Source organism: Raphanus sativus, chromosome 2, assembly GCF_000801105.2.
Source record: "Raphanus sativus cultivar WK10039 chromosome 2, ASM80110v3, whole genome shotgun sequence".
NCBI lineage: Eukaryota > Viridiplantae > Streptophyta > Magnoliopsida > Brassicales > Brassicaceae > Raphanus > Raphanus sativus.
This window is the reverse complement of record NC_079512.1, coordinates 30252073-30273337: the sequence shown is the minus strand read 5'-3', so window position 1 is coordinate 30273337 and position 21265 is coordinate 30252073. Positions and strand designations below refer to the sequence as shown.

At 35.2% G+C, this 21265-nt stretch overlaps 3 protein-coding genes across 5 annotated transcripts; all 3 read left to right on the top strand.

The window, feature by feature from the left end:
• The first annotated feature begins 3028 nt into the window (after positions 1 to 3028).
• Positions 3029 to 3718, top strand: LOC130498328 (F-box protein SNE). The gene has a single exon (XM_056991600.1). The coding sequence runs from the start codon at positions 3125 to 3127 to the stop codon at positions 3593 to 3595; it is 471 nt and encodes a 156-aa protein (XP_056847580.1). The 5' UTR covers positions 3029 to 3124; the 3' UTR covers positions 3596 to 3718.
• A 10592-nt stretch (positions 3719 to 14310) lies between these two features.
• Positions 14311 to 16809, top strand: LOC108812930 (scarecrow-like transcription factor PAT1). 3 transcript variants are annotated; one of them, XM_018585330.2, is made up of 3 exons: positions 14311 to 14437; positions 14927 to 16007; positions 16198 to 16809. In XM_018585330.2, the coding sequence occupies exons 2-3, from the start codon at positions 14962 to 14964 to the stop codon at positions 16646 to 16648; spliced, it is 1497 nt and encodes a 498-aa protein (XP_018440832.1). In that variant the 5' UTR covers positions 14311 to 14437; positions 14927 to 14961; the 3' UTR covers positions 16649 to 16809. The 3 variants fall into 3 exon arrangements, with proteins under 3 accessions (XP_018440832.1, XP_018440830.1, XP_018440831.1); XM_018585328.2 differs by having other exon boundaries at positions 14332 to 14492; XM_018585329.2 differs by lacking the exon at positions 14311 to 14437 and adding an exon at positions 14505 to 14671.
• Positions 16810 to 16923: 114 nt separating this feature from the next.
• On the top strand, positions 16924 to 18933 carry LOC108812932 (polygalacturonase-like). The gene is made up of 4 exons (XM_018585331.2): positions 16924 to 17363; positions 17449 to 17757; positions 17848 to 18366; positions 18457 to 18933. The coding sequence occupies exons 1-4, from the start codon at positions 17253 to 17255 to the stop codon at positions 18709 to 18711; spliced, it is 1194 nt and encodes a 397-aa protein (XP_018440833.1). The 5' UTR covers positions 16924 to 17252; the 3' UTR covers positions 18712 to 18933.
• The last annotated feature ends 2332 nt before the right edge of the window (positions 18934 to 21265 follow it).

Genomic DNA, 21265 nt, shown 5'->3' with positions numbered 1-21265 from the left:
TGTTATAGATGAGATTAAAAAATCAGAAAATATTTTTATGTAATACAGTATAAATCCAATCATTTTTTGTCAACAGAAACTGTACAACCTAAGTTAAATTTGGTTTTTATTATTGTTTCATAGCGGATCAGAAAGTATCGACTGGTTTTGATTTATGTGAGATGATAAAGAATTTGGTACATGTATCCGTTTAGAAAGAGAGTTGGCATGGATACTAGAGCAACGAGATATATATATTAGTTGAAAGTCTGAAAATCACCCCTAATTTAGGTGAGCAGTCAGTGCGACTGCCCCAGGGCCCACTCCGATTTCTGTTTTTTTTGTTTTTTTAATGGCATATAGTATACTAAATTTAAATTTATGTAGTATTGTAAAATAGTATTATAAAATGTGAGTACAAAAATTTAATAAAAACTCAAATAAAAACATGCATATTAGTTAACTTATATAAAAATAACTTAAATATATTTCAAATTAGTCATTTTATAGAGTCTAATTTTCTTTTTTTTTAATATAGGGTCTAAAAAATTTTTTTTGCCCTAGGACCCTTAATAATGTTGAGCAGGTCCTGTCTATTAATTGGCCAATTTACATATTCTTAATCATTTTGAGTAAGTTGCTAATTACTGTTTCAAAAATGACCGAATGAATGTTTCTTCTCTCTTAGACATGTCAGAGTCCAAAGAACACCACATGGTCGTAGTACTTCTTTTTGCCAATGTAAATGCGTTTAGATTTTGTTACGCGAGAAACTTAAAGAGAAAAAAAACAAATATTCTCCACGTACAAAGGTTTTCTTCAATTATTGTAGGTGTAATTAATTGGTTAAAAAATAGTCAGCGAGAAGTTTGACTAACAATAATGTTCAGAAATCAAATAAGTTTTTTTTTTTTGACTAACGAAATCAAATAAGTTACCTGCACGAACTATCTTAAAAGCGTGGAGGAAACAAAGCATACTCGTCCCCGACCAAGTCCTTCAACTTTCTACGTTACCCAACAAATAGGTTTCACACATAGTCACATTTAGTAATATTGTATCCATAATAATATACGTCAAATTTACACAGTACAACGAGTACGCCACAAGATTAATTACCTACTCATCTTGATTAGGTTTGAAGTTTCAAACCTCACTCTAGCTCACTTTCAAAAGAGGATCACTGATCATTAGTATATATTAACCAATTATGTAGATTTTAGTCATTAAGAAAATACTCCCTCTGTTTTTAAATAATACATGTTTTGAGATTTTCACACTTTTTAATAAAACATATTAAAATTTACTTATTAGTGCATAGTTTTTTGTTATTTTATATTTCCTATATTTCTAAACCAATAAAAATTTCAAGAAATACAATTAATATTTTTGAGATTTACAATTATTCATAATTAGTTGACAAAAATTACATTGAAAATATGAAAAATACATCTTTTTGAAACAAAAAAAATTCCTAAAACATACATCTTTAAAAAACAGAGGGAGTAATATATACAGACACTAATAAAGCTCTAATTGTTAACCATTAAAAAGAAGAATATAAATTAAATAAATGATGAATTTGAACAAAATAATAGGAAATAAGGTATTATTTATATTATTGTTGATTTTCGGATTTGATAATGAATAAATATATTCTCTAATTATTTTAAATCTAAGGAACGATTGAAAAAATTCTGTTAATGATGTAAATTTTAAGAATTTACTTTTGAGCATAATACACAAATAAAAAAATCATTAGTAGATTCCAGAGCGATCAATATCAAACTATATTTTTAAAAAATTGAAAAATCACTTTTAAACTATCTTTTGTTATTACTCATCATACCATCAATTCACTCTTACCGCTTATGTGAATTACTATACATATATTACTGTCCAATTATGTTCAATCAATGGTTTGGATATATATATATATATATATATATATATATATGTGTAATTTTGTATAGGTGTTAGGTTATTCCATTGGCCATATGCTATGATAAAAAGATATGTAAGATTAGTGAAGCAAAGAAACAAATAGTTATATGTTATACCAGTACCTTTTAAAACAAAAAAGACAACAAGTAATGATATAGACTAAGGTTTTAAAAGCAACAAGAACCACCCAACCAACATTAATTTTTATTCTTTTACAAATTGAATATAAACATCACTTCCCCCTCTGCTTCTCACTCACACGCAATATTTTCAACATATATATTTAGAACAAAACTTAGCTTCACCCCTTAAGGTGAACCTCTACATTCACCCACCAATAGGAATTAGTTAATTGAGATTTGATATCTCTTAAAAAAGGAAACCAAGTAATAAGAATTTAATGAAATAAAATTATGTTTTTAAATAAATAAAAATTAGTAGCAATTATCAAAAAAAAATATATTCTTAAAATTGATAAATCCGTCAGAAAATACTAAACCCTAAACCCTAAATTCTAAACCCTAAACCTTCAATTCTAAATACTAAACCCTAAACCCTTGGGCAAATCCTATACCCTAATCCTTAAATTTAAACCAAACTTTAAATCATAAACTAAATCCTAATCCCTAAACCCTAAATTATAACCCCTATACTAAACCCTAAATCCTAAATTCCAAAATGGTTTATGGTTTAGGATTAAGGGTTTATGATTTAATATTTGTCAAAGAGTTTAGGGTTTAGGGGTTCGTGTTTAGAATTTAGGGTTCAATATTATTGTTTATGATTAAAGGTTTAGGGTTTAGGTTTTAAGATTAACGATTTAGGATATAGGATTTGCCCAAGGGTTCATGCTTTCTCCAAGGGTTTAAGGTTTAGTATCTAGAATTTAGGGTTTAGGGTTTAGTATTTTCTGACGGATTTATCGATATTAAAAAAAAATATTTTTTTTTATAATTGCTACTATTTTTTATTTATCTAAAAACATAATTTTATTTCATTAAATTCTTATTACTTGGTTTCCTTTTTTAAGAGATATCAAATCTTAATTAACTAATTCCTATTGGTGGGTGAATGTAGAGATTCACCTTAGGGGGTGAAGCTAAGTTTTGTTCATATATTTATATGCGCCCGTGTGATTTCAACAGCTGTATCAATCTTCTCTCTTTCAAACACAAACCTCTGTTTCTCTCTTTCTAGTACCATGTCGGAGAAACGAATCGGTATGGTCGAGAAAAGTAACAACAAGAGACAGCGAGTGAATCTTGTTCGCGAGTTCTCCATCAACGACCACCACGACGTGCTAGTAGAAATCCTCCGGCGACTAGACGGTCCTTCTCTCTGCTCAGCCGCTTGCGTGTGCCGTCTTTGGTCAGCCGTCGCTCGCAACGACTCAATATGGGAAGAGCTTTGTTTCCGACAAGTGTCACCACGACCTTCACTTTCACTTCGCTCAGTTGTGTCAGCTCTCGGTGGCTACAGATGTCTCTACTTCCTCTGCATCCGTCCGGTCCTCGCACGACTCCCCAAGATCATTTGGAGCCGAGACCAGCTTCAGCTCTCACTCTCCCTTTACTGTGTTCACTACTACGAGCGCCTTTACGTCGGCGCGTGGATTGGAGACGCGCCACCTTCTTCGCTCATGTTCCTTAGGAAACCCGTCAAAGTAGTCTGATCCGCCTTTGGCCGGACCGGTCATTAATAAACTATTAGTTCGCAAGATTGTATTCTTTATCATATTATTGTTTACTCCTATTTGTTACGATTACTAAATTTCAAGTTCATCTTTTCATTACAAGATTTTTCTTAATAAACTATTAGTTCAGAAGATTGTATTCTTTATCATATTACTATTATTTACTCATATTTGTTACTGTAAAGTAGAATAGAATATGATAATATTATTGTGTTGTGTTCAATAAAAAAATACAAGATGTATATATATATGATTAACATTAACATAATGTTAACAATAGATAATGCTAACTTCTCTAAACATTTAATGTAAATATGCTAAGAATATCTTGAGATTAACTTGATTTTCAAGTCTTTCTTTTTAGTTTTGAGGGTCTTCAAGAGTTTCACGGATTTCACAGACTTAGTCCGTAAGATACATATCTTCCGGTCCAACATATCTCTAATACTCCCCCGCACGACAAACGTGGAATGCAACACGCAAATCTGCAATCACAAAGCAGACTACGTATGTCGTGGACACTATGTCGAGGAAAACAAATCAGTAGATTCCTTCAGGAATAAACTTCAACTTAGACAAGGAGGATGAAAACTTCAGCTCTTCTTTGGTCTTGACAATGGGAATACATCCCGTGGACGCAACTGCAGCTCCACAAACAATCGTCCTTAACTTGGACAGTCCGTAACTGGACTAAAAACAGACCTAAAAACATGAGCGTTCAACTAGAACTCTTCCGTAATGGTTAAACTATAACCAATAAATCTCAAACTATGAGAAAACAACATTTTGGAATATTCTAAACTATAGAATAAATCTCACAAAACAACCCCGTGAGAACCCTTCTTTTTGACCTAAAAAACTTTTTCAAATATCTCTCAAAACACCCATTGACCAAACCATGAGTAATATAAAACCCACAACCAGAAAATTAGTAAAAGTCAACCCAAATAACAAAATAGAAAACGAAAAGAAAAAATAATAATGACAATCAATTGACTTCATGAAAACCAGTTGAGGTTGACAGCTTCACATCATCGTCATCATCATCGGTATCTTCTTGATCATCGTAAACACCACCGATGATTAGCATCTTCAAATCTTAACTTGCGGAAGCTTAAATTTGATCCTTAAAAATCGACCGCTCTGATACCATGTAAAGTAGAATAGAATATGATAATATTATTGTGTTGTGTTCAATAAAAGAATACAAGATGTATATATATATATGGTTAACATTAACATAATGTTAACAATAGATAATGCTAACTTCCCTAAACACTTAATGTAAATATGCTAAGAATATCTTGAGATTAACTTGATCTTCAAGTCTTTCTTTTTAGTTTTGAGGGTCTTCAAGAGTTTCACGGGTTTCACAGACTTGGTCCGTAAGATACATATCTTCCGGTCCAACATATCTCTAATAGTTACGATACGAGATTTCAAATTTATCATTTCATTACAAAATTTGTATTAATAAACGTGGGATCTTTTCTCCTTAGATACTGCCAACGTGTAGCTGTTTTGTCTCTTCTGCTTTTTCTTTTCTTTTCTTTAAGAAATAAATCTAAGCTCACACTTCGTTTATTTCACTTTTTGGTTTAATGTGCAAAGGAGACTAACCTCCAACATCATTAATTTCACGTTTTTGGCTAACGTGAATATATAAATAATTATTTAGAAAAATTATACTGTTTCTTTGAACAATACTTCTTTCTTTTTCCTGGAGAAGACGCTTTTCGATAATGGAAGAAAAAGGTGCCACTGCACCGTTTTGTATACAATGAAATCCCCATACTTAAAAAAACGAAATTAATTCATTAAAGAATCAACAAAAATTTCTTCGTTTAATTTTGTTTGGATGTTCTGATGTACTTGATAGGGATAAGATTTGGATTTTATTGTGTCGTGGAATGTGAATTTTCATTAACCAACAGAAAATAATGTGTGTGAAAAAACCGTAGTCAACTACACAGTGAAATCAGTCTGGTTGTAATGGGATGGACGAAGCTATACAGTGAAATGACCATACAAAATGGAGTGTTATCTTTCTTGGGAAGAGAGTTTGTGTGCCAAATATGACTCTAGCTGAGTTGGGTGATTACATATGAACTTAGACATGTAATAATGGTAGAATTCATATGAATTATTACATTGAATACAGCAAACGTGAAACAACAAATTGAAGAAGTGCACTGGCTGCCCAACAATATAGAGTTGAATAGATGAAATTTACATATACATGCAGCTGCTTTATGAAAGCAACAATATAGAGTTGAATAGATGAAATTTTTTCATATACGTATGAATACTAGAGTCCATATGAACTATAAGACTGACTACTACAAAAACGTGAAACAACAAATTAAAGAGTACACTGGTTGGCCAACAAGATTGAGTTTAATAGAAGATATTTTACATATAGATATGCAAACTATAATCCAACAACTGACATCCGAAAAGCAAGAACTTAGTGTATCAAATTAAAAGTAGATTGTAAATAAGAAAAGCTAGGAATGTGATGAATTGGATACCTTTTTTTTTTTGAACACGTAATTGAATTGGATACCTTTGTATGTACTTTTCTTGTTGTAGTCTAGATTCGTTAAAAGCGATCAACTTATAGGTGATGGACCACAATACAATGGCATATAATTTTCTTTGTTAATCCACTATCAAAAAATTAACCAAAGGCCCATCCACAAAGAAAAAAAAACAGCCTGCCTTGATTTTGACATTACCACATCCACATTGGCCCATATCATGTGTATGCTCCCTCATTAAGCTTAATTTTTACCAACAAAGTCGTATTCGCAATTGCCTAAATGGAGTCAAAAGCCAACACGACGCAGAGGTCACCTGCTGATTCAGTTACCTCTACAGTAGAAAAAACCGGCAGGTGTGTGGAGCGGTTCAAACGAGCAAAGCGGGAAGCTCAGAGGCTTCTGAGGATTGTACTAGCTAAAATGGACGAGTCTGAGGAGGAATAAGCAAGCAACTATCTGAAACAAAGTTTGAGGCAGAGAAGCAGTATCTCTTTTGTTGCATATGTCTGTTTTAAATTTCTGTGCACCAGTAAAAACTCAGGGTTTAGGAAATTTACCTTTTCTATATAAATATGTATATCCTCTAAGGAAAAAGAAATCAGGTTTTAAGGCTGTTATAGATATAGGTATAAGATTTTGTAAGATTATTCATTCACACAATAATAAAAAATCCTAAATGAGTATTTGCCTCGATACGTTTTGCTCTTTACTTTCTTCAAAGTTAATTCGGGTTAGTTCACACCATCTCTGAAAAGATTAAGCTGCAGGAAAATTCGAGGGTGGCATCAGAGGCTGAGGCGGAGAAGCAGTATCTCTGTAAAACGAGTGCTTGTAAGCCTTGATAACTCTATACTAGACCATGACCCGCCCGACCGGCGGATATTTATTTTATTTTTTAACTTTTGATTTACACTAAATGATGTATTTGTTAATAGTTACTTGTGATACATTGAGTTCTTTTTGAGTTTTTAGAAAACAATCAAATGTGTGAAAAATATTTTTTTATTATATAAAGAAAACTTAAAATGAGTGGGATTTGGTGCAACTTATTATATAGATATTTGTGTGCTTTCACTTTGTTGATACTAGGTTCATTTCCTAATATGTGGTTTATTAACTGGTTGATTATGTTTGAATATAATTGTATGTCTTTTCTACAACTCTTACGTTGGCTTTAAGATTATCTAACTCTTCTTATTGGAGGAGTTTTCTGATAGGAACCTGAAGAAGAAAAACTCCTTTGTTTATTGATTTGTCTCTACTTAACAAGTTGCAAAGGTTGATTACCGAGTCCTTTCTCATTCCACATTAGTGTTTCTCCCCAACATATTATATACATTTTTTCCTTTCTTGACTTTGAAAACTAATGTCTATGTGTATGCTTGTTCACATATGTTGGAGCTTGTTCACGTATACTCACTCAGCTTCAGGAACAAAGAAACCAAAAGTTATGGATATATCATCTTGGGTTTTGAACTGGGGGAACACATATCATTTTACTTTACATAAAAGGGCTTACTCATTGAATCATACTTTTTATCATTTATCTAGTAGGTTAATATTGAATATTCACATATTATGGCAATAGAGATGATCAAAAGTGTTAAAATGGCATGTTTTGGCTTATAATCATCTAGATTAGTTTCAAAGAGGAAAATAAAAAGAATGGCAAAAAATGAATTTTAGATACTTTTATTACCCCATAACTGTGGTTTTGAAACCGGACCAAGACTCGATTTCCAAACGGATTCCAAATTGTGTTAAAAACAGGATTTGAATTAAACCAAATAAACTCGGTTAGTAATCGGTCAAACTCGAAAAAACCGGTGATCCGACTTGATATTAAAATCCGATTTTCTTAAATTTAAGTTAAAAATAAAAATGCAAATTTTAAAAAGATTTAATAAAATATTCATATTATTTTCTTATATTTATCTAAATAAATTAGTTTTCATTATATTTTATATTATTTTTAATTTTTAATTTTTCATTTCTTTTTATATCATTCTTAAATTCTAGAATGATATAAAATTGTATAAAAATAATTTTATAGTTATACTTATATAGTTATTTAATTTAAAATTAACTTAAATTTTAAAATCCGATTAAATCGGTTGGACTGGCCTGACTGTTGATCCATACAATGTCGAGTAAACGTTCGGTACGGTTTTAAAAACATTGTCCATAACTTAGTCTTAAACATTGTGGGACGCATAATCATTTTCTTTGTGGACATTCAATTTATTAATATTTTTACTAAATTAGATCACGATCACATAAGCTTGCGTTTTTTTTCTTGCTTGAACGTTAAGATTATTAGCTCGCGTTTTGTTGTCTCAGGGTTCAATGGTATCATTGGATCATCTTTTCGCTGATAAAGTTTTTTCTTTGATTGAAAGTTAACTAGCTAAGCTAGGAAAAGAAGAATGAGAGTTAGCATTGGGTTCTCTTTAAGTTCAAGAGTCATGTACATACATATTAACATACATATATGGTTCATGACTCCATGGATGAAGTTTAGAAAAAGACAAAAAGATAGATTTCATGTATGTAGTTCCAAGTTTCTAAACACAATCAGTATCAATGTTTTTGTAAAAAGTGATATATTTACCCCCTTTTGTAGTGGAAGGGTTGTAAAAAAAAAAGAATAAAGAAAGGCAAGAGGGAGTTGTGATTGTGGGGTCTCAGTGACACAACATTCACTTAACAAAAAAGGAGTAAAGGTTAACAAAAGCTGATATTCTATAATTTTCTTATTTCAGTTCTTTCTTGGTGCTTTACAAAATTGAATTTCCTTTTATCTGAAATTCTGAATTGCACTAAATAAAACTTGGAGAAAATGTAATAAATAACTCCATAAAATCTGCAGATAATATTTTCATAAATATTTATTTCCTGCTTGAAGTGTTTGGTTTATAAAATTTCTTAGAAATTAGAATAATACTTAAAATTTAATGCACAGTCAGGGCTGTTTATATTTGACCACTTTATAGTTTTTTGTATTTTTCCTTATAAAATATATCGGTTCTGATAGTCATAAAATGTTATCCCAAAATTTAAACAAAAATAATTCAAAAACTGTAAACTTCTCACATATGCACACGAAAGCGAGTCAAAATCAACGTAGCTGTGTTTTGCACAGTCGTGTGTGGCATGGTAGCACAACATAGCTGTGTGTTTATACACTGTCTTCTTTCTCTACGCGGTCAACATTCTTTGACTTTGATTTTCTATGGTGTTCTAGTCTTCTTGCTTATTGAAAACCAACTAGTTTGTATTCTGTTTTTGTTTGTCTATATGCATTACTGTTATTAAAACTAAATTATATCTTTCCACACCTTTTTCCTTATAATTATATTCGAAATTCTCAAAGTTGAAAAAACGGATCGAGACAAAAATTGGATGGGGGACATGTATCTTGTGGATCATTGAGGGTTAATAAAATAAAACGGTGTGGTGGTGGTCGAGACATGTTTGAGTGTTATAATCGTAAATAACACGCCTGATTGAGATTCTACTTTCTTTCTGTCAAGAAACCTAGACGTATGAAATAGTTTCTTGTATTGATAGAGGTCGACAGACCTAAAGTATATATACAAACAGTTTAACCTAATATCATAAGATATGTACACAAAGATATAAAGGAATATTTACATAACCGGACATATGAAAATATACGATAAGAGATTCGTATATATCCTCAATACCCCCCCTCAAGTTGGAGAGTGAAGATCAAGAACTCCCAACTTGGGAAGAAACTCATCAAAACCTTTGCGTCCAAGTGGCTTAGTGAAAATGTCTGCAAGTTGAGAATGAGTAGAAACATGTATTGTGGCAATGGTTCCTTTGACTATCTCATCTCGTATAAAATGACAGTCGTTCTCTACATGCTTCGTTCTCTCGTGAAAGACCGGGTTAGCGGCAAGGTAAATAGCAGACTTGCTGTCACAATGCAAAGGAATAGGAGACGTGAAGTGAATACCAAAAGTACGAAGGAGATTTCGTATCCAAAGGACTTCCTGAACCGTCGATGACATTGCCCGATATTCAGCTTCACAACTCGAGCGTGAGACACAGTCTTGTTTCTGTGTTTTCCAAGAAATAGGAGAGCCACCAAGAGTAATAAACCAGCCAGTAAGAGATCTACGAGAAGTGCGACAGCCTGACCAATCGGAATCGCACCAAACAGATAACTTGAGATCAGTATGAGCTCGAAGAAGGATACCCTGTCCTGGATTTCCTTTTAAATAACGCACAACGCGTAAGGCGGCACTCCAATGCGCAAGTTTTGGCTTCTGCATGAATTGAGCTAGGAGATGAACCGAGTAAGCAAGGTCTGGACGCGTAACGGCGAGATAAATAAGACGTCCAATAAGTCGTCGATAAGCAGCGACGTCTGCAAGATCTGGTCCTTTGTCGAGAGCCAAGGTCTGATTCTGTTCTACCGGAAAAGAAACTGGTTTAGCCGCCAAGAGACCAGTTTCTTCGATAATGCCAAGAGCATACTTCCGTTGGCAGAGATAAATTCCAAGGGGTCCACGAGCAAGTTCCAAACCAAGAAAATATTTAGAGACTCCCAAGTCCTTCATATGGAAGCATCGATTCATATAATCTTTGAAAGATGCCAAGAGAGACGGGTTACTTGCGGAAACCACAAGGTCATCCACATAAATAAGAACCTGTATATACTCCGTACCACGATCCAAGAGAAATAAGGAGTAGTCGGAGAGAGACTGTGTAAAACCATATGTCAATAGCGAAGAAGAGAGCTTTTCGAACCAGCATCGAGGAGCCTGTTTCAAGCCGTAGAGAGACTTCTTAAGAAGACACACTTTGTTCTTATCAGAACCCTTGAAACCTGGTGGTGGTCGCATATAAACTTCTTCTTTCAAATCACCGTGTAGAAACGCATTATGAACGTCCATCTGATGAACTTCCCAGTTACGAGATGATGCAATTTGTAGAAAGGTCCTTACTGTAGTCATTTTTGCAACGGGAGCGAAAGTTTCTTCGTAGTCGTCACCTTCAACTTGACTGTTCCCACAAACGACCAGTCTTGATTTAGGGCGTTCCATAGTGCCGTCAGCTCGAAACTTATACTTGAAGACCCATTTACAGTGAAGGGCATGTTTACCAGGAGGTAAGTCGACTACGATCCAAGTTCCATTATCCTCGAGTGCCGTATATTCATCTTCAATAGAGTTTCGCCAAATCTCATCAAGTATAGCTTGTCGGTAAGACGTGGGTTCTTGCAGTGACGATATAGCGGCCAGAAACTGGCAGTGATTTTCAGAAAAACGTGAACAATCCACGTAAAACTCAAGACCATAAGGAGCTCTAGTAGTAGTAGTGTCGGGTAAGATGGTCTGGAGAACATAATCTTGGAGCTTAGCAGGTATACTCTTTGTACGACGACCACGTCCAAGTTCTTGTGGCGAAGTCTCAGTTGTAGAGGGTAAGTCGGGGACGATGACCGGAGTTTCTGTAACAGGCTGCGGAGAAGAGACATGTGTTGGTGAAGCTGTCTCAGTGACCTCCGTAGGTAACGCCTTATCAGGAGAACCATCAGACGAAGATGATGATGGTTCAGAGGTAGTATCAGTATCATGCTCAGCCGTGGAAGGAGAGTCAGTAGAGGATTCTGTCGGCTGCGCAAGGGGTAAGGTAAGTTCAGTGGAAGGCAATGGAGGGATGACAGAAGCCGTAGGAGTTGCAGGTTCCTCAAGAACAGGCGATGGCTCTGCAAGAACCGGAGAAGATGCTTCAGACGACGCAGGAACCGGAGAATCAGATGCATATGGGAAATCTGATTCACAGAAAACAACATCTCTGCTGGTAAAAATTTTCCCTGTATCACGATTTAGAACACGCCATCCCTTTTGACCATGAGGATAACCGATGAAAACACCTTTAACGCTCCGTGCGGTGAATTTATCACCTCTATGGTTCTGATTGTGTGCGTAACATAAGGAACCGAAGACACGAAGATGCGCAAGAGGTGGTGGTCTGTTATAGAGCAATTCGTATGGTGTTTTCCCAGCAAGTAGAGGAGTAGGAGTGCGATTTATTAGATAAGCAGCAGTCAGTATGCATTCGCCCCAAAGATCAATCGGTAGTGAGGCTTGAAAACGCAGAGCTCGAGCCACATTCAGAATATGATGATGTTTTCTCTCAGCACGACCGTTTTGTTGGGGCGTGCCTACGCAAGATGTCTCATGAGCAATGCCTTTTTCTCGAAAATAAGACTGCATACACATAAATTCAGTTCCATTATCACTTCGAAATTTCTGTACTTTCGTATGAAACTGACATTTGACCATGGAGAGAAAATTTCGAATGGTCTTTGGAACATCAGATTTAGCCGATAAGAGATACAACCAAACACTACGAGAGTAGTCGTCAACCAGGGTAAGAAAATATCTAGCACCACATCTAGCTGGAGTTCGGTAAGGTCCCCATAAATCACAATGCACCAGTTCAAACAAAGCTTTAGTTTTATTAGAACTAGTAGAAAAAGGACATCTTGTCTGTTTTGCGCGGATACAGGTGTCACACGCCTTATTTCGAAAATCACTATCAATAGAAACTGAAATAGGTAAAAAATCCAACACTTTAGAGGAGGGATGTCCTAAGCGATGATGCCAAACATCTTCAGTGACTTCCTTGTCGCGATGAATAGCTCCAGCAAACTCCATCCCTCGCATAAAATATAGGCCATCGGACTGCTCAGCCACTCCAATCAGCGTCTTGGTAATGCGGTCCAGTCAAAGTGTTTGCCGGTGTCTGACGCTCATTTAAGATTGTCACCAATGTTTTCCATTGATCATCAGTGAGACCAGTAAGACCAATACGATCAGAGGAAGTAATTGTATTGGCTGAGTGTTGCAGTGGAGGAGCAAAAGACACTGCATTAGCTCGAGCAAGATCAGTTGATGGACGCTGTGTAGCTGGTGTATTTCCCCGTCCAACAGCTGAAGATAACCGTCCTCTAGGCCTGTCGCCCCACCATTCGGGATACCCTAGAGTACGAAAACAGTTTGTCGCGAGGTGACCCTTACGACTACAACTCGTACAAGTAAGCTTCATTCGTTCTTCTTTGGAGATATATGTGTTGCTCGAAGATGACGAGGAGCTAGGTTGATGATTCGTGCGAACTGCGTGAGCCATCGTCTCGACTCTCTCGTCAAGCACACGAGTCGTATGTTTGGAGTCCTCATCCTGAAGTAAAGCACTGTATGCAACGTCAAGGGAAGGAAGAGGATCTCGTGCTAGGAGATTGGACTTAACTGATCCATAGAGTGATTCGTCGAGTCCTTTGAGAAACTCGTGCAGCCTGTCCTCTTCTCGTTCTTTTTCAAGGTTAACACCAATTGCGCATCCGCAGTTCTTGGTGATTCGATGTTCTGCAAGGGCAGTCCATAGTTGCATCAATTTGCCGTAATATGCCTCAATGGACAAGCCATGTTGCCTGCAAGTAGCTAGTTCTGCTTTGATCCTTTGGACTCTCTGTCCATTGTTCACAGAATAGCGACGTCGTATGTGTTCCCAATAGTCACTCGCGATCTCGAGGTGTGAGAGATTAGAGCGGACTGATTCAGTAATGGTTGTCTTGATCCAAGAGAGGACCAAGGCGTTGTTGGTCCACCAGTCATCTAGGTCATCGGAGTCTGGAAGTGGTTGTGGAAGCGAACCATCAACGAAACCGAACTTCTTTCTTGCCTTAAGCGCCATACGCAAGTTAGTAGCCCATTCATTATAGTTAGTTCCCTTGAGTAATGGCTGTGAAATCACCGAGCCAGGGTTGTCACTAGAGGAAAGATCATACGGAGAGATTGTCTTCCGTTTGACTTCAACACGGGACGTAGAAGAGAGAGATTTCTCACCCAATATCGCAGAAGAGTCGTCGTCTTTGCTCCCCATATCGCCAAGTTAGATATGAACACAGAGAAGAGAGAAAAAAAAAAATTTGTGTTTAAAGCTCTGATACCATGTCAAGAAACCTAGACGTATGAAATAGTTTCTTGTATTGATAGAGGTCGACAGACCTAAAGTATATATACAAACGGTTTAACCTAATATCATAAGATATGTACACAAAGATATAAAGGAATATTTACATAACCGGACATATGAAAATATACGATAAGAGATTCGTATATATCCTCAATACTTTCTCTCTCTATGATAAGAAGAGTGACTTGTGTTTTGAAAGTCATTCCCATGTGCCTTGTCTCCGACAACTTTATCTTTCATCTTGCTCATGCCTCTGGTTCACATGGTACTTCTTCAAGATTCACTAATTTTTTAAGGTTTTTCATCTCAGAAAAAGTCAGGTGGGCACTAACAAAGATTAGATCTTTCTTCACACGAGCAGTTCTGTTTGATCTTTAATTCCTCTGTTTTTTCTAACTGTTTATATGATCCTTATTCAATTATTGTCGTCACACATAAGATTCTAAACCCTCTCTCTCTTTCTTGATCCTGTCGGAAAATTTCTTGATTAAATGTGAAGGTATATAGTAGTTGCTTGTCTGTTGAGTTCTTGATCTCTGTTTTTTATGAGTAGCTGCAGAACTATTAGTTGATTTGATGCATAGAATTAAATTACATGTTTTCACTTATTAGGTTTCTTTGCAAATAGAGGGATCAGGTGGATCTGAGTTGCAAAAACTATATGTTAAGTCTTGACATGGCGTGAGCTTTTCTTTGATAGTTTTAGATGAGTCATATTTAATTTTTTTTTTTTTTTGTACTTGTGGTTGTGCAGATCATTTAAGGTGTAAATCATACACGTGACAAGAAATGTACACGCATCCAAGACAAGAGATTGAGGATTACTCTTTGCCTGCCAACTCTGCTGGTAAGCGTAGTAGGTACGTACCGGTTCACAACTCACGTAAACGGTACTGCACGCCAGAGTCATCATCACCTGACTCCCCTTGTTACGATGTTCTCTCAAACGCTACGGTTTTAGTATCACATAACAACTCTGCATATGAAGATACGTCTGGCTCTTGTGTGACGGATGATTTTAATGATAAGATAAAAGAACTTGAAACGGTGATGATGGGGCCTGACTCCTTGGACTTGGTTCTCGATTACAACGACTCCTTTGATTCCACGTTGTCTCAAGAGACTAATAGCTGGAGATCGACTCTAGAGGCCGTCTCTAGACGTGACCTAAGAGCTGATCTTGTCTCATGTGCAAAAGCTATGTCTGAAAACGATCTTATGATGGCACGTTCGATGATGGAGAAGCTGCGTCTGATGGTATCGGTTTCTGGTGAGCCTATCGAACGTTTGGGAGCTTACCTACTAGAAGGCTTAGTGGCTCAACTAGCTTCATCGGGTAGTTCTATATACAAATCACTTAACCAGTGCCCTGAACCCGCAAGCACCGAGCTGCTCTCTTACATGCACATACTCTATGAGGTTTGTCCTTACTTCAAGTTCGGATACATGTCAGCAAATGGTGCCATTGCTGAAGCCATGAAGGAAGAAAACAGAGTTCACATTATCGATTTCCAAATAGGTCAAGGGAGCCAATGGGTCACCCTTATCCAGGCTTTTGCAGCTAGGCCTGGTGGGCCTCCTCGGATAAGGATAACGGGTATTGATGATACCACTTCAGCTTATGCTCGTGGAGGTGGCTTGAGCATTGTAGGGAACAGACTCGCCAAGCTTGCTAAGCAGTTTAAGGTTCCGTTTGAGTTCAACTCGGTGTCGGTGTCAGTGTCCGAGGTTACACCTAAGAACCTCGGTGTCCGACCAGGGGAAGCTCTAGCCGTCAACTTTGCCTTTGTGCTTCATCATATGCCTGACGAGAGCGTGAGCACTGAGAATCACCGGTACATTTTCTTTCTTGAAATTTGTTAGAAACATAAAGTATGTTAAGCTAGCTAGATGGACTTCCGATAAATTGGCCAATTTCCTTATATATTATATAGGATTTATTTCAATTTCCGATGTGGGACGTTGTTTTTAACAGAATGATTCTGGTGTGTTTACTTTTCCTTGACTGAGTGTATTTTTGTGCAGCGACCGGTTACTTAGAATGGTGAAGAGCTTATCTCCCAAAGTGGTAACCCTTGTGGAGCAAGAATCAAACACTAACACGGCCGCTTTCTTCCCAAGGTTCAAAGAGACAATGGATTACTATGACGCCATGTTCGAGTCTATTGATGTGACTCTCCCAAGGAATCACAAACAGAGGATTAACGTGGAGCAACATTGTCTAGCAAGAGATGTAGTGAACATCATCGCATGTGAAGGAGCTGATCGGGTGGAGCGGCACGAGCTCCTAGGGAAATGGAGGTCACGGTTTGGGATGGCCGGTTTCACTCCTTATCCGTTGAGCCCCCTTGTGAACTCCACTATTAGAAGTCTACTCAGGAACTATTCGGACAAGTATAGGCTGGAAGAACGAGATGGAGCTTTGTATCTTGGTTGGATGCAACGAGATTTGGTCGCCTCCTGTGCATGGAAATGACACGGAGAAGAGTCTATATATTGTAACCGTAATCAAAGTGTGTCTACTTGTATGCAGTTTCAGTTGTTCATTTGAATCTTCGAAACGTTAGAAGAATCTCATGTCTACTTCTAGAAACCATTGCATGATAGAACATGTCTTGAAATATACTAGTTCAAGCATTTTGTGTGGACACATCACTAACAATTTATTTACTATATGAGTTTACTCAAACCCAAAAATTAAGACATGGTAATAATACACATCACGCAAATTACGTACTTATTTTTAACCTGACCAGAGGAAAAAGTCATAGTTTTCTAAAAAGTAAAGTATCTATTTCGGAAAGCAATGGTATTATTAGTGTTTGTCTATGTCAAAACTCCTACTAAAAAGTTTCCCAAAATATCGGTAAGAAGAGCTGAAAGGAACGGTGGATAACAAACTCAACGTTCAAATCTCTCTCCTCTCAGGGACTATATAATGACAGCTAAACCAAGGAACAAAACATCAATAAGAAAAATAAAATTTCAAACACAAAAAAAAAATAAAACCTAGTGGTTTACGAAAGAAAATAAAACATAAAAAAATCTTATATCACTAGTGACTAGAATCAATCCCAATAATGGGTGTACATTTTGGAGTATCCACATTCTTTGTCTTTTGTTTGCTGGTTTTATCAGCAAATGCTAGAGAATTCAGAATCACTGCTCGCCCAGGTTCTGATATCACCGGCGTAAGTTTCTAATCCTTTATTAATCTTCCCATTAACCTATTAGTTTTCTTGTTCTCCAAGCAATCTTAAGATCTTTGGGATGCAGGAATTGTCGAAACTATTCAAGGAGGCATGTGCGTGCGTGGACAGGAGCACCGTTTTGATCCCAAAAGGTGAATTCAGGCTTGGGGAAATAGAGATGATGGGTCCATGCAAAGCCCCTATAGTAATTGTTCTTCAAGGCACTGTGAGAGCTGATGGGAACGTGAATGGGAAGGACTATTGGATCGCTTTCCGCAGGATTACTAACTTCAGATTGAACGGAGGTGGTATCTTTGATGGTGAAGGTAACGCTTCATGGAGGGCTAATAATTGTCACAAGACGTCATTAACTCAGTGCAAAAGACTCCCTATCGTATGTTGTCTATCTATTTATCTATTTTATCTATAATAACTCAACTAAATAGCATTGTTAATTTGGTGATGCTTTGTCATTGGTGAACAGAGCATAAGGTTTGATTACATAACTGACGGCAAGGTAAGAGACATAACCTCGTTAGACGCAAAGAACTTCCACATCAACGTGATCGGGGCAAAGAACTTGACATTCGAAGACGTCAGGATCATAGCCCCTGATGAGAGTCCAAACACCGATGGAATCCACGTGGGAAGGAGTGACGGAATCAAGATCATCAACACCAACATCAAAACGGGAGACGACTGCATCTCTGTCGGGGACGGGATGAAAAACCTTCTTGTCGAAGGAGTCTCATGCGGTCCGGGACACGGGATCAGTATTGGAAGCCTTGGATTATACGGGCACGAGGAAGACGTCACTGGCATCAGGGTCGTGAACTGCACCCTCAGAAATACTGATAATGGTGTGAGGATCAAGACATGGCCCTCTGCAGCTTGCTCCACGACCGCCTCTGGTATCAGTTTCGAGAATATTATGCTCCACAACGTTAGCAACCCTATCCTCATCGACCAAGAGTACTGCCCATGGAACCGATGCAACAAGAATGTGAGTACAAAAGAGTACTTTTCAATAAAATATAAACGATCATATATATATAGTCCAATGATTAATATTTTTCAATTGTTTTGTCTGTAGAAACCATCAACTATCAAGCTGGTCGACATAAAGTTCAAGAATATCAGAGGAACCTCAGGGAACAAAGACGCAGTTAAGCTATTGTGCAGCAAGGCATTTCCGTGTAAGAACGTGGAGATCGGCGACATTGATATTAAATATACTGGAAAAGACGGTCCAGCAACGTTCCAGTGCTGTAACATATCCCCGAAGCTGGTGGGGAAACAGTGTCCTAAAGCATGTAGCAGCCCACTGACGAAGGCACCAGGCCACTAGAAACTCGGAGTGTATATAATATATACCCGTACGCAATACTAAAATGTACACCCTAGTGTATGTTATTTCCTTTGAATCTTTGTAAAAAAAAATCTGTTTTCTTTTTGCCGTTTTGGCCCCTAAAATTTTGCATTTTTGCTAGCTTTATTGATTGTATAAGATGCATCATTCCTGTAAAAAAAATTTCTAATATAGCAATGAGAAACTAAGATTTCACTGCAATCAACTGTTGGAGTTTTGAATAGGGTTTTCACTTTTATTATTAAAACTCTATTTCTTTGATCTTTCTTTTTCTTTATGATTTTTGTTCCGAATACAATAATCTTAAGCTTGGTTCTCTATTTATATAGTTGTGATCTCAAACAGTAATAAATTAGGTGATTCTCCCGTGCTCATGCACGGATATAAATATTTATAAAGTAAATATATTGTAATAATTTATTAATAGTTTAATTTTAATTTCAATTATTCTATAATTTTTATAAATAATATTATATTATTTTAGTTAGACATATGATTTTAGATATGTAATATATTATTAGTTTGATTGTTACTTTATTATATTATATAACATCAAATTCTTTGAATTCAACCATGAATATTTTTGTTATAAATTGATTAATGTTTTGAATAATTTGTGATTTTCATTTAGATTGGTTTTCTCTTAGATATGTAAATATATTTTAGTAATATTATTATATATATTGTTTTAAAAAATCAAATAGAAAAATAAGTTTAACTGTTGATCGATACTTAATACATACATAAATATAAAATAATATTAAGAAATCTCATCCATATATGTTTTGCAAAATAAATAAATGGTAATATTTAGTTAATATTTTATTTTAGTTTATTGGTATGGTTTGAAGCATCCAGTAATTTATATGTATAATATAAATAAACATTACTATAAAATAATATATATTTTTATTTTACCTTTGAGTTTAAATATAATAAAATTGATTAGTCTATATACTCATTTTGTGAATAGGGTGACATATATTCATTTGTATTGAAGTATAATTATTTTTATTTTTATTAAACCAAATAAGATTGATTTTATTTATCGCATCAGTTTCAATTTTCATCTTAAATGTGTAAATATATTTTTATAATATTTATAATAATTTTTATTTGTTGATTTTCTAAAATATTTAAAAATAAATCGATGATCAGTAGAAAGTTTCATTAAAAGAAAAATATCTGATTAAAATTTTCTCATAAACAAATATTGATATTAAAATAATTAAAATATTTTGTAAGCTCTATATAGATATAAGGCAAATATTTTTATTACTTGAAAATATATTTATATTGCTTAAGATTATGTTTTCAAGGAAATATTTATTTTTCTTAATATCAAAATTATTTTTTGTTAACTTTCTTTTCTTATGAAACCACATTATATATAAATATAAGAAACCACATTATATATAAAATATATTAATTGATTGTAAATTCGTTTTTTTTTAATTTATAAATGTTTTTAATTATATATATTAACTAAAAAGGAAAATTTTAATTAATAGAAATCATTAAAAAGGAAAATCAATTTTAATATAGTAATTATATGTAATATTTTTAATTTCATTAAATGTGTCATCGTAATCAATTACCGTGAGAATTAACGTGAGCGTGACACGTAAGAAACTGTCTTCTCAAATAATATTATAGAGATTTATATTTCTTAATCTTCTGTTTTCTATTCTTTTTATTTGTCTTTCTTTCATGATTTCCTTTTTGTTTGCTTTTCTCCTTTTGTTAATGAGTTCCTTTTTGTTTGTTTTTCTCCTTTTCTTCTACTGAAAACGGATCTACTCCAATATCAACATAGCAAATGAGAAGAAAGAAGCTATGATGGTCTGGTAATTTTGTACCTTCTTATTATACTCAGTATGCATGAAAGTTACATTTGCACATGATTATTCTTAACTGGAATTCTATACTTGTTTCTATTGGAAGGATTTGCTCTACAAATAGAGTTAGTTCAAAGTAGTTTGAACTTCGACCTAAGGAAATGTACCGAGTTTTAGACCTGCAACATGAGAGTATAATGACCAGTGATCTGATTTTCTAGTTCGACGAGGAAGAAAACATGACTGACTACAGTTAAAACCTCGTTCTTAGTCTAGGACAATATTCTCTAACTAGACCGTGAGAACCAAAATTTACAGAATTAGAATACTCCACTTAACTAGCGAAAGGTGGGGTGAAGAGTTTTCATCCCATGAAAATGTTACATAATATTTATCAAGAGAAGCTGTTTACCTTGTCTCAATCTATGTAAGCCAAAACCATGTACTAAGTAGCAGTTCCTGCAACAATATATATATATATATATATGTATGAAAACTGTAACAAATACCAAATATAAGAGAATACCATGGATGATAATTTTCCAAAAAAAAAGAAAAAAGTGTGCAGATTATTCATAAACTCAATTTATCTCTGTGTGATTGTCGATACTTGTAAAGAATAACAAACTAGGTGTCTTTCCACACATGCGGAAATAATTATCTTACGAATATTTATTAATAAATAAATATTAGTT

Bases quoted from the DNA above. Each gene is read 5' to 3' on its own strand.
- LOC130498328 (XM_056991600.1), top strand. From the start codon at position 3,125: ATGTCGGAGAAACGAATCGGTATGGTCGAGAAAAGTAACAACAAGAGA.
- LOC108812930 (XM_018585330.2), top strand. From the start codon at position 14,962: ATGTACACGCATCCAAGACAAGAGATTGAGGATTACTCTTTGCCTGCC. The intron at 16,008-16,197 runs GTACATTTTCTT...ATTTTTGTGCAG, and splicing joins GTGAGCACTGAGAATCACCG to CGACCGGTTACTTAGAATGG.
- LOC108812932 (XM_018585331.2), top strand. From the start codon at position 17,253: ATGGGTGTACATTTTGGAGTATCCACATTCTTTGTCTTTTGTTTGCTG. The intron at 17,758-17,847 runs GTATGTTGTCTA...ATTGGTGAACAG, and splicing joins AGTGCAAAAGACTCCCTATC to AGCATAAGGTTTGATTACAT. The intron at 18,367-18,456 runs GTGAGTACAAAA...TTTTGTCTGTAG, and splicing joins GGAACCGATGCAACAAGAAT to AAACCATCAACTATCAAGCT.